Genomic DNA, 18634 nt, shown 5'->3' on the forward strand with positions numbered 1-18634 from the left:
CTAGACATGACTCTAAGTTCTCAAAGCATTTTTAAATGTTGCACTTTGTTAAATAGGAAATGCCATTCCATTGACTGTTCGCTTACCATTGAACATGCATGGAAAAATTGAGACACATCCATAGACCTCCCTCTTACTGTATATGTTGGATCAACATGATCACATGGGGACATGTTCTGTTTTATTTATGGTCCAAGCAGTGTTGTGGCCTACTAGAGAAGTGATCCATCAAGCAGCAATCACAGTAAGGCCTATTTTCCTGTAAGGAGAGGGCCTGGGTGTATTGTTGACTCCCTGATAGCACACAGTTTATACTCTGTAACAGCAGGCTACTGCTTCCATTCTCATCTCAGCTTTAACTATTGTTGGCTGCTTTCTGAGAAGCTTGTGTGAACAATGTTGTTTGGACTTATTCATTCGTTGTTGTGACTGTTTTTTTTTTGTTTTTTTTTCCTTCTTCAATGATCTGTGATTAAAGGAGAATCCACTCTACAGCACATTGGTGTACTGTATTGAAGGACTTTAAATGTTTGTGTGGAGGACTGCCCATGAGTTACCACAACAAGGAGCAGAAATTAGTCGCTCGTTGAAAGGGAGCTTCATTCCCCTATGGGATATTCCTCTAATCAGTATTATTCTTGAAAGAAAACACCCTTTCAATAGAACAGTGCTATCAAAGAGCAGAGCAACCATGTTAACTGCTTCCTGTATTTGTCAAACAAAACTAATGCTTCTCACTGCAATAAAGGGATAGTTCACCTAAAAAAGAAAATGATCTCATCATCACCCTCATGCCATCCCAGATGTGTATGACTTTCTTTCTTCTGCTGAGCTCAGACAAAGATTTTTAGAAGAGTATCTCAGCTCTGTAGGTCCATACATTGCAAGTGAATGGTGTGCCAGAACTCCAGCCCTTTTAAGTGCTCTTCTCTCCTAAGAGTTCTTCTTCTTTTGTTTTTGGCGATTCACATTCTTTGTGCATATCACCACCTACTGGGCAGGGAGAACAATTTATAGCAAAAAAAAGGACTTTAATATTGATCTGTTTCTCACCCACACATATCATATCGCTTCTGAAGATATGGATTTAAAGGTGCATTCAGTAACTTTTTGTTAGTGTCATCTTTGATTTACAGTGACACCTAGTGGTGTGGATGCAGCATCTTTCAAAATCAGTAGTTTTCAGTTACAGATGCCATTGTAGAAATTCACTATTCACAATCAGCCATGATGAATGTAATCCATGAGTGAAAGTGTCTAATAACAAGATGGTTACTGAGATTAAGCGTGTAGTATTCAGCTGGTCATGTGATTCTAAAATGGCAGCCCCCATAAGGGCACCCCTGCCCCATGTAAAATAAAACAGCTTTTATAAGGTTACTGATTTGACTAGAGTCCTCATCTCATGTGAGAGGTCATGATTTTATACATATGTTTCAAAATTACAATTAATTTCTTTAGGAGTTAAACCTTTTTTAATGGGTAAAAAATTACTGAGTGCACATTTAAACACTGGAGTCTTACGGATTACTTGATGCTACCTTTATGTGCATTTTGGAGGTTCAGAATTTCTGTACCCATTCACTTGCATTGTATGGACCTACGGAGTTGAGATATTCTTTTTAAAATCTTCGCTTGTGTTCTGCAGAAGAAAGAAAGCCATACACACCTGGGATGGCATGAGGGTGAGTAAATAAGGGAATTCTCATTTTTGGCAGAACTATCCATTTAATATTGTCCTTAAATTGTTTGCTCCATTATGCTTTAAAGAAAGAAGAAATCAGAAGGAAGCCGGCGCCTTACTCTAAAATATACAGTATATCAACGGAAAATTCTGTTTGCCAGTGGTCTGTCATTGAATTAGGCTGAATTTTGGTAAAGTGGGACACTTAAGCTTAATCATTTTATTATATAAATATTCTTCCATTGCTACAATATGGGATTATTTTTATTTGGATCATATTTTAAAAACAACGCAAAGGACAACTGATCAGAAGGTGTCCCACTTCACCTGTATATACCCTTTCAAATCGCACAATACATTTTCCTGTACAATCACACAGGCACAGATGCAGTGAGAGAATAAACAGTAACTTCTTTTGCATAAATAAGTACCTTCCATAAGCAATAACATAATTTGGGTTCAACACCCAAATACCTCATCTTGTGTTTCTTGTGTAGATGCAAACTGACAGGTGGGTGGACAGAAATTTGGAGTTAAAGGAATAGTCAACCCAAAAATGAAAGTTCTCTCATCATTTACTCAAACTTGTGCCATCCCAGATATGTATGACTTTCTTTCTTCTCACAAACAAAGATTTTTAGAAGAATATCTCAGCTCTGTAGGTCCATACAATGCAAGTGAATGTTGACCAGAACTTTGAATCTCCAAAAATCACATAAAGTCAGTATAAAAATAACTCCATACGACTCCAGTGGGTAAATACATATCTTCTGAAGCGATATGACAGGTGTGGGTGAGAAACAGATCAATATTTAAGTAATATGTATGATGAATGCTAATGTCCAAAAAAACAAAAAAACAAAAAAAAAAAAAGAAGAGGAATGTGGAAGTGAAAATTGAAGTGGACATTTATAGGAAAAAAGGACTTGATCTGTTTCTCACCCACAGCTGTCATATTGCTTCATAAGACATGGATTAAACCACTGGAGTCGTATGGATCTTACAGTTGGATGGACGTTTTATGCTGACATTATGTGATTTTTGCAGATTCAAAGTTCTGGTTACCATTCGCTTGCATTGTATGGACCTACAGAGCTGAAATATTCTGGGATGGCATGAGGGTGAGTAAATGATGAGAGAATTTTCATTTTTTGGGTGAACTATTCTTTGAATCGCTCTGCTGCCATCTGCCGACTGATTTGTGTTTTACAGCTGTGTGTTCCCAAGATTATTTGTTATTGGCGTTGAAATTGAAAAGAGACCTTGCAACAATACATGAAAATTAAAGTTTAAGGAATTACATTAAATAATGTCTAAAAATATTGTATTAAATAATGTTGGCATAAAGGCAACACTTTCTCCAATAAATAAATAATTAAAGATAAATAAAACAATAACACATTTTTATATTTAATATTTTTATTAAATTGACAGGTCATATAATAGTAGCATATACTGTTGAAGTCATTTAAATATACATGGTTAGAGTGCCCAAATAGTGTATGAGTGAGTGACTTAGCACATTCTAGAAAGCAAGTTAAGTTTGGAAAATATTATAATATAATAAATCAAAACACAGTACCACAATGCTGTACAAAATCACTGAAATATATCTCTTCATCTTAATATTCTCTATCTTTTGTTTTCATGTATTCTCATACCAGAGCCCTTATACCTAGGATAGCTAAAATGTTTTCCGAAAGAAAAAAAAAGCATAACGGGGCGGACACATTGACATTTTAGGGGCGGTTCACTGGCGAGGTGATGTCTATGGAGGAGATGCTTGAGTACTCTGAATAAGCTTCTTCTGTGAGAAAATAGCTCATCACTTAATGAGTTGACCACCTGTCCGCTAATCTACAACATTCTTAACACAAAAAAATCATTTTGGAGTGAACTATGTGTGGAGTTATACTACGATAAAATTGTTGTTTTATAAGAGAAGACACGGATAATTATGCGACAGGTAGGTGTCGGTTTACGGCTCTCCCTATTCATTTGTATGGTATCCGCAAACGTTGACTTACTGTCGTAATACTGGTTGACCGTTACGCTCTCCAACGGAAAAATCTCTGGTCATACTTATATAAAATCAACACGTTGGTTTTCACACGCGTTCTGTGACAAATCAAAGTGTGAAGATTCTCTTGCCTGTTGAACGACTTCATATAACATTGACATTTTTCGGACAACTTCATGACTCTTTCTTATGCGTCGCTTACGCTGTGTTTACTTTCAAATATATATTGGTCAATCGCGCAGTTTTTGTAATTATTGACTGTAAATAAATGTCAGTGGGTCACAGGCAAAATCATGGGCGTCTATGAACGGGGCCCTTCCTCAGTATAAACCCTTTCCTCGCCTTTCAGTCGCTCTCAGTTGTCGGTGAGGCCGGCGGGGCGGATCCCATAGTAAATTGAAAGAGAAAATAGAAAGCAACACAATCAACGCTTTGACTTATTTACCACTTTACGATTGTTTTTCTCCCTTGTGGACATATTACGCATAAAGGTGAGCACATGTGTATATCATCCAAATCACTGATGTCAGTGTTGAACTGTCTGGATTCAGTGACGAAATGGACAGTTTCTGTCTGAAATGGGAAATGCGGACAATGGGTTTCCCATGACAATGTGTTCTGCTCTTCGCATCTGTGGAAAAACATTATATTAAATGTTGACAGGTTTTAATAATTGTACTGCTCCGTCATTGCCAGCTAAAAACATTATCAGGCAAAATCTAGGCTATGTAGTTCGTCATATAATGTAATTGCAGGAATATAAATTTGTCATTCTTTTTAACAAAACATTAAACAAACACTTGGACACCTATAATTTATTTTATTACCAACTAAAATTGAGCAACCAGTTGGTCGTCAGAAAGGTGGATCTGATTTCTCGCCAAATCTCTCGTCCAAACGGCAAATTGTCGCTTCTGAAATCTGATATGATCGAATATGAAACCATCTTCTTTCAAAGCACCAGTTTTGTTACAAGCAACCTACGTTACACATGTTCTGGTCTGAGTTGTGGTGGTAATCGTCTCACTGCCATTCAGACGGTCTTTTCTACATTTTCAGCTGGACCCTTACTGTAATGTTGGACTGATCAAACCTTAAAACTGGAGCTCTGTTGACGTTTAATACCTCAAATGGCAATGTCTTTGTGTGACAACAACGCAGTACTGATTTTAAGACGTTATCTTCATACCCCTACTGTGTTATTTACTATACAACCTGTTATTGACCCTTGATCAGATGCCCTCGGCAACAAATTGCACCAGGACTGTGAAGTCTGCCAGCCCGGACTTGGGATCCGCTCCCGGATCAATGAACCAAATCACAGCCAGCAACCAGCTGACTGGAACCCAGTCAGAAGCCATGAATCAGGTGCTGGTGGTTCTTGAAAAGAAAGTCCGCAATATGGAGAAGAAAAAGGTACCAATTTGTCTTTCTAGATTGTACTACTATTGAAACATTAGCTGAATTAGTATCAACTAACATTGCCACATGAATGTACAGTTAAAGTACATTGTAACTGTCCCAAGTAACTGATCCACTTATTCAGATATTCTTTTATGTTCAATCATTGCTCATGCAACACTCCAATAATGGATACATCTTCGCAACATGACAGATTATATCTTTGTCTCTGTGTTATTTGTATAACAGACTGCATTAATACCCATCACACATAGACGCATGTTTTCACATTTCATATATAACCGACGTAAATAACTGTAGTGTGAACTTTGAACGTATAAATCTCAAGTATGTCGGCCAATTTTTCACCAGAGAAAATCCTCCTCGAAACGCTGCCAACCAGGCCAGTTATAAAAAACGCGACGCTATGAATTGTGTTTGAGACCTTTTGAATGGAAAGTATTTGAATGAATGACCCTTTAAAATCTACTTTAAATCGTTTATAAGCTCAACTTTGTGTCACTGATGTTCTTTGTGTCAAACACAGATGCTAACCGGCTAGCATTCAGTTCAACACAAGCTAACCCATGATATCTATGAGCTAACTGGACAGCTTTTAACGTTATTCCAGTTTTCTTGACAGTTTTGTTTGCCATGTTCCTTATTTACATCTGCTAGTAGCTTTTTGTGACACGATATGAATTCCAAGTTATTCCTTGACGCTTTTTGTCAGTTACTGTAATCACGAAGAGTTTCACGCGCACATGGAGATGTAACGAACATGGCGACTTAAAAGAGGTTTGGCACGGTAAAAACGGGGATATTGCCGGTGTTGTGTCGAAGTTTGTTTCCCCGGTTAGTGTTCCCCTTAGTGCCGTTAAACATTAAACATAGGGGAAACAGACTGTTCACCCCATGTTTAATATTTAACGGCGCTGTCGAAGTCCGTTTCCCCCTATGTTTCCCCTTAGGTTAGTGTCGAAGTCTGTTACCCCCTATGTTTAGTATTTAACGGCAATACGGGTAACACTAACCGGGGAAACATAGTGGGATGTGTCGAAGTCTGTTCCCCCTATGTTTCCCCTTCGTCGAAGTCTGTTCCCCCCATGTTTCCCCTTCGTCGAAGTCTGTTCCCCCCATGTTTCCCCTTCGTCGAAGTCTGTTCCCCCTTCATCTGTTTCCCCTTCGTCGAAGTCTGTTCCCCTTCATCTGTTTCCACTTTGCCGAAGTCTGTTTCTCCTTCGTCGAAGTCTGTTTCCACTATGTTTAATGTATAACGGCGCTACGGGGAACACTAACTGAGGAAACATAGGGGAACAGACTTCGACACAACATCCTGAAAATACAGGTGCATCTCAAATTAGAATGTCGTGGAAAAGTTCATTTATTTCAGTAATTCAACTCAAATTGTGAAACTCGTGTATTAAATAAATTCAGTGCACACAGACTGAAGTAGTTTAAGTCTTTGGTTATTTTAATTGTGATGATTTTGGCTCACATTTAACAAAAACCCACCAATTCACTATCTCAACAAATTAGAGTACATCATAAGACCAATAAAAAAAACATTTTTAGTGAATTGTTGGCCTTCTGGAAAGTATGTTCATTTACTGTATATGTACTCAATACTTGGTAGGGGCTCCTTTTGCTTTAATTACTGCCTCAATTCAGCGTGGCATGGAGGTGATCAGTTTGTGGCACTGCTGAGGTGGTATGGAAGCCCAGGTTTCTTTGACAGTGGCCTTCAGCTCATCTGCATTTTTTGGTCTCTTGTTTCTCATTTTCCTCTTGACAATACCCCACAGATTCTCTATGGGGTTCAGGTCTGGTGAGTTTGCTGGCCAGTCAAGCACACCAACACCATGGTCATTTAACCAACTTTTGGTGCTTTTGGCAGTGTGGGCAGGTGCCAAATCCTGCTGGAAAATGAAATCAGCATCTTTAAAAAGCTGGTCAGCAGAAGGAAGCATGAAGTGCTCCAAAATTTCTTGGTAAATGGGTGCAGTGACTTTGGTTTTCAAAAAACACAATGGACCAACACCAGCAGATGACATTGCACCCCAAATCATCACAGACTGTGGAAACTTAACACTGGACTTCAAGCAACTTGGGCTATGAGCTTCTGCACCCTTCCTCCAGACTCTAGGACCTTGGTTTCCAAATGAAATACAAAACTTGCTCTCATCTGAAAAGAGGACTTTGGACTTTCCTTAGCCCAGGTAAGATGCCTCTGACGTTGTCTGTGGTTCAGGAGTGGTTTAACAAGAGGAATACGACAACTGTAGCCAAATTCCTTGACATGTCTGTGTGTGGTGGCTCTTGATGCCTTGACCCCAGCCTCAGTCCATTCCTTGTGAAGTTCACCCAAATTCTTGAATCGATTTTGCTTGACAATCCTCATAAGGCTGCAGTTCTCTCAGTTGGTTGTGCATCTTTTTCTTCCACACTTTTTCTTTCCACTCAACTTTAACATTCTTGGATACAGCACTTTGTGAACAGCCAGCTTCTTTGGCAATGAATGTTTGTGGCTTACCCTCCTTGTGAAGGGTGTCAATGATTGTCTTCTGGACAACTGTCAGATCAGCAGTCTTCCCCATGATTGTGTAGCCTAGTGAACCAAACTGAGAGACCATTTTGAAGGCTCAGGAAAACTTTGCATGTGTTTTGAGTTGATTAGCTGATTGGCATGTCACCATATTCTAATTTGTTGAGATAGTGAATTGGTGGGTTTTTGTTAAATGTGAGCCAAAATCATCACAATTAAAAGAACAAAAGACTTAAACTACTTCAGTCTGTGTGCACTGAATTTATTTAATACACGAGTTTCACAATTTGAGTTGAATTACTGAAATAAATGAACTTTTCCACAGACATTCTAATTTATTGAGATGCACCTGTATATGCTACCTATCAGGATGAGCTACCAATGCTATAATCGCATAGTGTTAGGGATACATGACTACATGATAGATCTGCTGGTAGCACATCCTGATAGGTATTATCTGCCTGACAAGATGTGCTACCTAGGTTTTTAACACTTTTCATACTGTTGTAGCACATACCAACAGGTTCCCCATGCCCCCTGACTTGTGCTATCCATGTTGTAGCTTTACACATCACTGTTTTTACTGCTGGTAGCACATCCTGAGCAGGTAGCACAGAGTATCAGAACAGGCGCAAATATGCATGTAAATGAGTTGTTGATGTTTTGAGAACGAAGCAATAAGCTCTCAGAGTTGTTGGAATGGGTTTGTCAAGATAAGTGAGTCACAGACTGGTGTGGGTCCTCATGATTCGCAGTAAGTGCCTTTGGCTTCAGGTACCTGCAGAGATCCTGTGGTCTTCTGGGCTTAGATTTTAATTTACTGACAGTAGTCCAGCATATTGCTTTTATAGCATTATTTATATTTATAGCTTTAATTTGGCTTATCGATTAATTTATAGGGAATAGGAATTAATTTATTTAGTATCATGTTTAGAGGTTGAATTATGAAGCAAAGGTTGCATTTGTTAGCATCATGACTTGAATAAATTACACTTGGGGAATGTTTTTAATGAATCTGTCAGTATTCCTTTTTTGATGAATTCAAGATTTGTCAGAACTTGGCCTCTTTCCAACTGATCCTTGACATAAGATAATCCTCTCATAATTCAACCACATGCTGCACCTTTTTGGAACAAAGTCCTCTTTTTTTTTTTTTTTTTTTAATCATGATGAACAGAACATTTGTTCCTTAATTGCAAATTGGGTTATGGAGATACACCCTTTCATACCCCAGCTTTTCTCTCAAACAAAATGATGCAGTTTTAATGGCTTGGACGGATGCTTTAACTCCATGTTCTTGTGGTGACTACATTAGCAGGGTTTTGAGAACGGGAAAAGAGTACATTTAAACTATCAGATGACTTTGAAATGAATAATTAAAATTAGCCCTAGATTATTACAATGTATATAACTTCACTTTATACTTGTATGTCTTCAGAGCAAGCTTGATGAATACCAGGCAAGGATCAGCAAAGGAGAACGCCTCAACCAGGACCAGCTGGTGGGAAAACTGTCTTTATTTTTTAATTTATTATTGCATGATTTAAAGGAATATTTCACCCCAAAATGAAAATTCTCATTTACTTACCTCATACCATCCAAGATGTGTATGACTTTCTTTCTTCTGCTGAACACAAAGATTTTTAGAAGAACATCTCAGCTCTGTTGGTCCATACAATGGAAGTGAATGGTGACCAGCACTTTGAAGCTCCATAAAGCATTTAAAGGCAGCATAAAAGTAATCATTACGACTCCGTGGTTTGTCGTAAGCGATATGATAGGTATGGGTGAGAAACAGATAAATGTTGACATTTTTATTTTTTTACTATAAATGTCCACTTTTACCAGCCCTCCTAAGTGCTCTTGTCTCCTAAGAGGTCTTTTGTTTTTGGTGATTCACATTCTTTGTGCATTCTTCTGCAGAACACAAACACATATTTTTGGAAGAATATCTCAGCTCTGTAGGTCCATGCAATGCAAGTGAATGTTGAACAGAAATTTGAAGCTCCAAAAATCACATAAAGGTAGCATAAAAGTAATCCATACAACTCCAGTGGTTAAATCCATATATCTTCTGAAGTAATATAATTGGTGTGGGTGTCCTTTTTTTACTAAAAATCTCAGCTTTCACTTGCATACTGGGATGGCATGAGGGTCAGTAAATCATGAGATTTTAAATTTTTGGGTGAATTATTCCTTTATTTTTCCTAAGTATTATTATTATTTTTTGACTATCTACCTATCTGTCTATTTTGTAAGAGTAAATTGAACTAGCTTATACTATTATAATGGTGTTGTGTTGCTAGACAAAATGCAAATGATATATTACTGTTTAGAACTGGTTACCTTTTTCCCTCTAAAATATCTCCTATTACATAATCAATTTAGGAAGCCCTGTCTAAGTACCAGGAAGTAACCAATAATCTTGAGTTTGCACGAGAGCTGCAGAAGAGCTTTTTGGCTTTGGGTCAGGAAGTGAGTACATGACAATTGGATTTGCTATTTTCTTGCTTGAGGTGCCACATTTATATATGCATGTTATGTTGTTGAGAACATGTAGAGTTCCAAAACTGAAGTGAGTGTGAGGTGCCTGTAGGATCAGTTTGACAGGGATTTGTTCATTGGACAGATCCAAAAGACTGTTAAGAAAGCAGCGCGACGGGAGCAGCTCCAGCGAGAGGAGGTGGAGCAGAAAAGGCTAAACAGGGTTCTGAAGCTGCAGTTCCTCCTTTACCGACTTGGCGATGAGAATGTGCGACAGGAGCTATTGCAAGGAGCTGAAGGTCCCTCGCTGCTGACTGAGAGTGACCTTACTGCCCTGGATGAGTTTAACAAGCTGGTGGGGCCTGAACATGACCAAACCATCAGGTGAAGTAGGCTACGCTGATGCATATTAACTGCTTCAGTGTTTGTGTAAGTGGGCAATTTTTATGGTGTTAAATTACTTTGCTTTTAACATGAGTGTCAGTGTTTTCAAACTGTAACCTGAAGCCTAGCAGATGGTTTCATGGTGTCAATATTAGCATTAACGTGCATTTGGATCTCCATCAAAATAAATTTGATAGAAGTTGTGGTCTTGACATTGATAATGCATGCTTTTAAATTTACCAGCTCCTTCTTTGTAACATGGCTCTCTTAATGGGTTAGTTCACTCAAAAATTTGAATTTGAATTTACTCAAACCATCATGTTGATCCAAACCCGCATTCATTTTTGCGTGAACTAACCTTTTAATAGATTTTAATTGATTTTGGATTGCCCATGCACATTTTTTTTTTTGTTTGTTTTTTTTTGGTGCTTTTAATGTTCATTTCTCAGAAACCTCATTGTGTTAAGAGGTTTCTGTTGATTCGCTCCATCTGAATTGTACTGTATATTCATAAAGGAATGATCTTATCTCACACAGGTTGACTGACCAGTATCAGGAAGCATCACAGCACTTATGGGAACTCTTGGAGGGGAAGGACAAGCCTGTAGCAGGAACAACATGTATGTCAATTGACTTGGTAAACACATTCAGAGTCAGACAGTTCATGAAAACTACTATACATGAGAATATTTAAAATGTTTTAATGAAAGGATTCTAGATAGAAATCGTAATAGAATTCTTGACATAGACACGTCAGCGACTGACAACTCCATCAGTGATATCTGACAAATGACTGAGATGGGATCAGCTTTTTGCTGGTGTTAAAAGTATGTGGTTGTTCAGCCATTATTTTCAAAATGCTAACAATTGTCCAACTGCCATTTTTTCAGGTTCCAATTGCAAGTCTGATGCAAGGAGACTTATATATGCTATTTCAGATATTTTTTTGAATTATGTTATATAATTAGAAATTTACGACATGCATTGTTGTAAGTTTCCAAAAGCATTGTGGTGATTTAGAATGTTGCATGTAGGTTGGGGGTATTTGAAGGCAATCGTGTTTAATTTTAGAAAGGTTTTACCTCATGATATTGATATGGGAAAGGTTGGCATACACTGCAATGTTCAGCTATGAGGCTAAATGGTGGAGGCCTTTCCTGACTCAGCAGTGGGTGGAGTGGCAAGATCCATGTCCTCTGCCTTCCAAATCTGAATTGTGTTCTTGCAGCTGTGGGGGTGGGTAAATCTCCAAGGACACTGACAGTGAAAGATCACTTGATCAGTCAGGGGAATGTGGTCAATAAGTCAAATTCTCGTTTAAGTTTGAGTGAGCCATCAGAGTGTAGCCGTATAACCTAACCTTGAAATGCGAATTAGCACTAACTTAGTCAATATTTTCACATGTTGGATGGTCTGCTGTAGTGCCTAGTGTTGGTTAACTTGGATGATACAGTTAAAAAAAAAAAAAAAAAAAAAAATTAACTCTTGATGATATTAAATATATATATTGCCCAACAATACCTTAGCTCCCAGCCTTGAGTGCTTTCCTCCCATGGTATTCAGCAGGGGATCAAGTGGCTCATGGCATATAAATACATCTATTGGCTATTCACCAGCTGGGCTGTTATATGATGGATGGTAGCTGCTAACTAAATGAGAGTTAACCACACATAAAGTTGAGACTTTTTTTTTTTTCTGGCAGAACTAAACACTAGCCTGTTTTGGACCCTAAAACCAACAAATGAGAAATATGAAGAGATGGTGTTGGAATCTTGGATAACTTAATAGTAGAATGGTCATTAGAAGGCTAATTGGGTTTCTTGCCTCATCTCCCAGATAAAGCACTGAATGAGACATTGGAAAGGGTTCTGCAGAGCGGCTACTTTGATAGAGTGCCGTCTCATCAAAATGGAGTTTGTGCAGAAGTGTCTGAAGTCGAAGCCGCAGTCGAAGTGTCTGAAGCGGAGGAGCACCCTGCAGACACTGGTAAAATGTGTTCCCTCTCATTTTATATTACACAGGTGACTGTATCATTCTGAAACTGTAACCGACTGGTTTCTGTGACCTTTTTGTTTTTGTCTCCTAACAGAGGTTGAAATTATGGAAGAGTACACAGAACCCATTGCGATTGAGCCAACAGAGGTGAGGCATGTTTTAGATACGTTAAATATGGACCTGCGAAATGCAGGCTTAAAAGGGGTCACATCACGTGGACTCAAATTTTCCTTTATCTTTTGAAATGAGTTAGTTATACTATGAAAGCATAGCATAACTGTCAGCTGTCCAAAAATAGCAGTTATTTCAACTAAGCAAGAATAACTAATTCTGAACTTGGGTTATCAGAAACTTTGCCTTGGACAGGTTAATTCTAAGGGTCAGAGAGATGATGGTGGCACAAAAACTGTAACATTATAAATGGGACCTCAGAAAAAAAGAAATAATGTCATGACAATAATAAGCACACCTAAGCTCAGTTTCCTCACCATTGCCCATCTTTTTCTTTTTTTTTTTTTTTTTTTTTTTCTTCAGTTTGTAAATAGGCAGTTCATTTCAGAGAGCCCCATCAGGAGTGGAAACAAGGAGCAAGGAGAGGAATGGAGTGCCAAAACAGAGGTAACCAACTCTAGAAACCATCTGAGGTTTACTTAACCATTTATGTGGCATCAAGTTTCTTTTTTTTTTTTTTTTTTAAGTATGGATTAGTGTGTAATTGTTTTTTTCCAAAAGCATTGATCAGCTACTTTGGTCTGTGACAGGTGGTTAACTCCATGCAACAGCCAATTCTGATGGCTCCCTCCCCTGTCATCCCAGAGCCCCACCCACTGACCATTGTGACTCCCACACCCCCTTCAGACCCTGTGGTTAGAAAGCAGGTGGTTCAGGATCTCATGGCACAGATGCAGGGACCATACAATTTCATACAGGTGGGCTTTTTGAAAATTGGTTTCATTTGGCATTAGACATATAGCATGTTTATACATTTTAAATGCCTTACTCATTCACAGGAATCCATGCTTGATTTTGACGGCCAGTCTCTCGATCCGGCTATTGTATCGGCACAACCTATGAAGCCAGGGGCAAGTATGGATGTCCCTTCAATGGTGTGTCAATCAGGTAATTTCATACTAGTCACATGGTCTTTTTTTAAAATTCATTATGGTTTAAGCATTTCAATAATTGTCCTTAACTGCTGGACTTGTTTTTGTTATCAACCTATAGCTCACCCAGAATCTCGTCTTGTGCTGCCTCCAGCGGTTGCCATTCAGCCTGAACCCTCACAAGTAAGTGTAGTTAATTTGTTCTGGATGAAATTCAGTGGTGAAGAACATCATCTACTTGCACTGATGGACAATCAAGAACATGAGTATACTGAGCTGGTCTAAAATGAAAGATGAAATCATTAAAGGGATAGTTCACCCAAAAATGTAAATTTTCATGTACTCACCCACATACTGTTCCAAAACTTTGACATTCTTCTGTGGAACACAAAGGAGATGTTAGACAAAATGACAGTCTCAGTCACCATTCACTTTCATTGTGTGTGGGAAAAAAAAAAAAAAAAAAAGATGCCATGAAAGTGAATGGTGACTGAGACTAACATCACTAACATCTACCCAGTTACACGGGTTTGGAACAACTAGATTGGAATAACATCATGACAGAATTTTCATTTTTGGTTGTACTAACCCTTTACATCACTGTTTTAAATTTATTATTTATATAGAAATGTTTGCACATTTATTTTCTCCCCAGATCCCCATGGTCTCTCCACCACCAGAAACCTTCTCCACTCCACCACCAGAAACCTTCTCCACTCCACCACCAGTGTACCAGTCCTCTCACACAGCTGATACTCGACCACAGACAGACTCCATTGATGCTATTCAGGCAAGCTGTCAACCCTCTGTATCACTTTGATTTCAATGAATCATGCTTAGATGTATTTTTAAATTGCACAATGTTTTGTCAAGGTCCAATGTTTCTACAAAGCAGTGCTGACTGCTTTGGCCTATCTGTAGGGTTATCAATGTTACTTAAAAGCTTATTTACGCATATTAAGTCAAGTATTTGTCTATGAAAACGGCAATCGCATGAATATACACATTCAATTACTGACTTGTTAAACATGTTTACATGTTTGAGTGGGAAACGGTAGTAGCGAGGCTAGTTTTCCGTTTTAGTTTTTGATTATGATAGGGCAAGCCTTCATGAAATTCATTAATATGAACCGACTGATGCATTCCAGTGGTTCTGTTCAGTTCTCAATGCATTGTTTGGTTTGTTTTTCAGAACATTGTTGAGCACACTAAATGTGTGTTAAGTATGCAGTGTACATTAGTAGTAGTTTTAGCATCAAAAGAACTTTGACATTTGTCGAAATGTGAAAAAATGAATTTGTTGTAAATTGTATGTTCTTTGTGTAGGCCTGCATACCCCTGACAGAGCAGCCCCCTTCTACGGTTCTCCCTCCTTCACAGACACCGGTGTTCCAGTCCAGCTCTAAACCCCTGCACGGCAGCGGCATCAACGTCAACGCAGCCCCATTCCAGTCCATGCAAACTGTAATGTGCCTCAATATAATGAGACCTCTTTTTTTTTTTTTTTTTTTTTTTTTTTTGCTATGAAAAACATAAAATGGGGCATACTATGAAAACAGCATCATCTTTAGCTTCTAAACAGAATGGGTGTTATGTTGATTTACATTGGAAGCCATGAATGTTTTATTTCAAACCTGTGAGGTTTTTTTTTATTTTATTTTTTATATAGTGGTTGTCTTTTGTCATGGAACAATTGAAACAATTTTCATTTTTCTTCAATCCATTCTTCACAGGTGTTCAAGATCAATGCGCCTGTCCCACCATCTAATGAAACGGACTCAATGAAGCAGGCCAGCCAGTACCAGAATGGCTATAACCAGGGTTTTAATAGCCAGATGCAGCACACTGTGGAGCAAACAGACTTGCCACCAGAGCAGCTCCAGTCTGGTGAGAAAATCTTCAGAATCCCTCTGATCATCCTTTAATACTTGCCATATAATCCTGTAAATAATTATCCTTTCCCATACACCCCCACACAGTTGTTTTTAAATGTGTAGTTCACCAGAAAATGAAAATGTATTATTTACTCAACCGCCCTCCAGACCTGGATTACTTTTTCTTCCTTGTAACATAAAAGGGGATTTTAGGCAGAATGAAAGCCTCCGTCGCCATTCACTTTCATTGCATCTTTTTTCTGTACATTGCAAGTTTATGATGACTTATGCTTATAACTTAACATTCTGTCCAGCATCTCTTTTTGTGGTCCACGGACAAAATAAAGTCATAGGCTTAGGACAACATTAGTCCGACAATGCATTTTCATTTTTAGGTGAGCTATCTCTGTTAAGGTTGGGGTTTGAATCAGACTTTCAGCTGTGTTCCTTCTGACCTAACAGTGGTTGGTGCCTTCCATTCTCAAGAACAGTCACTCCCAAACTCCACTGGCCACCAGCCCATGTCCCAGCAGCCGAATGGCCAGTGCAATGGGTTCAGCCGCCAGACTCAGTCCTTCTACAACAGCAGAGCCATGTCTCGTGGTGGCCCTCGAAACTCGCGTGGTATGATCAATGGCTACAGAGGACCATCCAATGGTTACAGAGGTACAAGACAAACTGATGTACTGCAGATTTTGTAGTTGTCCCATGGGTTTGAATTTAAGGATCCTTAAAATAGTTAATGGATGAATCGTAAGAGATGTCTAATTTATTCAAGGGGGATATGATGGTTATCGCCCACCCTTCTCCAACTCTGCAAACTCGGGATATGGACAAACCCAGTTCAGTACTCCACGAGACTATTCCAACAGCAACTATCAACGGGTAAGCCATGCACAGTACGTTTTTTTTGTTTTGTTTTTTGCATGAGTGTTTGTGGACGTGACTGTTGGAGTAATGCCGTCTAGTGAGAATAGTAAGCAATTGGGCTGGACAATATACTGTGTATGTGTTTACGTGCATGCCTGCAGTGGCAAGAATAAGTATGTGAACCCTTTGAATTAGCCGGTTTTCTGCATTAATTGGTCATAAAATGCGATATCTTCATCAGAGTCACAAGTATAGACAATGTGCTTAAGCTAATAAGCCATTCTGTAGTGGATTTACTTCAATGTTTAGGGTCTTTGTCCTGCTGCAGGATATCTTGATAAACTTGGGAATTCATTTTTCCCTCAATGATGGCAAGCGGTCGAGGCCCTGAAGCAACAAAGCAGCCCCAAATCATGATGCTCCCTCCACTGTACTTAAACATTGGGATGTTTTCATGTAGGTACTGTATACGGTGCCCTTTTCACGCCATATGTAGTGCTGCGTGTTCTTCCCAAACAGTTCAACCTTAAGATTCATCAGTCCACAAAACATTTTCCCAGAAGCGTAGTGGAGTGTCAAGGTGGTCTTTGGCAAACTTCAGGCATGCAGCAATGTTTTTATTGGAAAGCAGCGGCTTCCTTCGTCGTGTCCTGGACACCATGTCAGTTTAATTTTTTTCCATATAGTAGACTCGTGAACGGAGATGTTAACCAGTTCCAGTGATTCCTTCAAGTCATTAGCTGTCACTGTAGGGATCTTTTTTTACCTCATTGAGAATTCTGCAATGTACCCTTCGAGTCATCTTGGCTGGATGGACACTTCTAGGGAGAGTAGCCACAGTACTAAATTGTCTCCTTTTATAGACAGTTTGTCTAACTGTGGACGGATGAATACCAAAGCTCTTTGAAATGACTTTGTAACTCAGCTTTTTGCAAAGCAACAGTTCTTGGTCAAAGGTCTTCTGAGATCTATGAGGCATCCACGTCAGCAGATGCTTCTTGTGAATAGCAAACTCAATTTTTGAGTGCTTTTTATATGTCAAACTCACACCTCCAACCTAGTTTCATTAATTGGATGCCAGGTTTGCCAACTCCTGACTCTAATTAGCTTTTATTGACATCATTAGCCTAGGGGTCTTCATAGCCAAATTAAAAGCACATTAAAATCATGAGATATTCCTTATGTACTTTAATATCACCAACAAAATTGTGAACATTCAGTAGGAAGGAGTCTAGACATTATGCATGACATCTGTACTATCCTAGTACCTACTCAAAATACTGATGAGAGTTCCAAGTAATCTTTTACCGTTCAAAAGAGGGGTTTCTCCTTAATGGTTCTCTTAACCTTTCTACAGGATGGATACCAACAGAACTATAAACGTGGTGCTGGCCAAGGTTCTCGAGGGGCCCTTCGAGGAAATGCTCCAACCATGCGGTCTTAAGCCTTGTTAACTGACCTTACATCCTGGAACACACTGAATATTGAAATACTGAAGTGCACATCCCAGCTCTTTTGCTCCCTGGAATTGATCAATTGATGCCTACACTGACATGTTAAAGAGAAAATGGTTCACTGATTCTTAACGCAAACTGAAAACTGTGTCAAGATTTTAAAGCTACCCTGTGTTTCTTACAGATTCCTGTAAACTTGAAATATTTCACTAATTTATTTTTTGTACAAAATAAAGCTCAAATACCTTCCACAGCTGGTCCAATACTGGGAGTTCTCCTTTTGCCCCACTTTTTTTTTTTGTTTGGTTTTTTTTTTTTTCCCCACACCAACTCATTTGGGTTCTGAAAAGGTTATTTTTCTTTTGGAATATTTTAAAGATTTTCTCACACCCTTAATTTGTAAAGTGATGTTGCTTCATGAGTTTCAATAAAGATGCTTCAGTTTTAAGCTCTACTGCAATAGAATGGTTCTTATTTTAAAGCCATTAGTCACACATTATATTTGCTTTTCTTCTATTGTGTTTGAGCCTTGTGTTTTGATTTTTCACACTCCCTGTCTGACCTAAAGTACCTCATGAGAAGCAGCTTGTAAAGGCTTGGTCTAAAGCTCCATTACATGGAAATAAATTCAGGGGTATTATCTATTTTGAATATCAGACACATCTGACCAATGTGATAATGAAAGAACTCTGTTGACATTTTAAATGAATGAAGTGCTGAATTCAAGAAGTGCCCAACTCCATGAAACAATGTAACAGGAGAGTGTTTTTGTTTTCCTCAATGTGTGATCATGATTTGTCATACTTGTTTACTTCCAATA

The 18634-nt window shown here is 38.6% G+C and overlaps 1 protein-coding gene across 1 annotated transcript; it reads left to right on the forward strand.

Annotated features, from left to right (window-relative positions):
- Positions 1–4043: 4043 nt before the first annotated feature.
- Positions 4044–18063, forward strand: LOC127416808 (caprin-1-like). Its single transcript, XM_051656358.1, has 18 exons — positions 4044–4195; positions 4941–5120; positions 9089–9151; positions 10039–10125; positions 10280–10518; positions 11056–11138; positions 12355–12504; positions 12608–12660; positions 13048–13131; positions 13275–13442; positions 13524–13632; positions 13738–13799; positions 14272–14406; positions 14943–15080; positions 15350–15503; positions 15953–16156; positions 16269–16375; positions 17718–18063. The coding sequence occupies exons 2-18, from the start codon at positions 4941–4943 to the stop codon at positions 17802–17804; spliced, it is 2103 nt and encodes a 700-aa protein (XP_051512318.1). The 5' UTR covers positions 4044–4195; the 3' UTR covers positions 17805–18063.
- The last annotated feature ends 571 nt before the right edge of the window (positions 18064–18634 follow it).

This window comes from Myxocyprinus asiaticus, chromosome 26 (genome assembly GCF_019703515.2).
Source record: "Myxocyprinus asiaticus isolate MX2 ecotype Aquarium Trade chromosome 26, UBuf_Myxa_2, whole genome shotgun sequence".
Taxonomy (NCBI): Eukaryota; Metazoa; Chordata; class Actinopteri; order Cypriniformes; family Catostomidae; genus Myxocyprinus; species Myxocyprinus asiaticus.

What these genes read in the sequence shown, in the direction of transcription:
- LOC127416808 (XM_051656358.1), top strand. Translation starts at nt 4,941, where the DNA reads ATGCCCTCGGCAACAAATTGCACCAGGACTGTGAAGTCTGCCAGCCCG. An exon ending in GCCTCAACCAGGACCAGCTG is followed by an intron (nt 9,152 to 10,038) that starts GTGGGAAAACTG and finishes TAATCAATTTAG; the next exon opens with GAAGCCCTGTCTAAGTACCA. An exon ending in TTGCGATTGAGCCAACAGAG is followed by an intron (nt 12,661 to 13,047) that starts GTGAGGCATGTT and finishes TTTTTTCTTCAG; the next exon opens with TTTGTAAATAGGCAGTTCAT.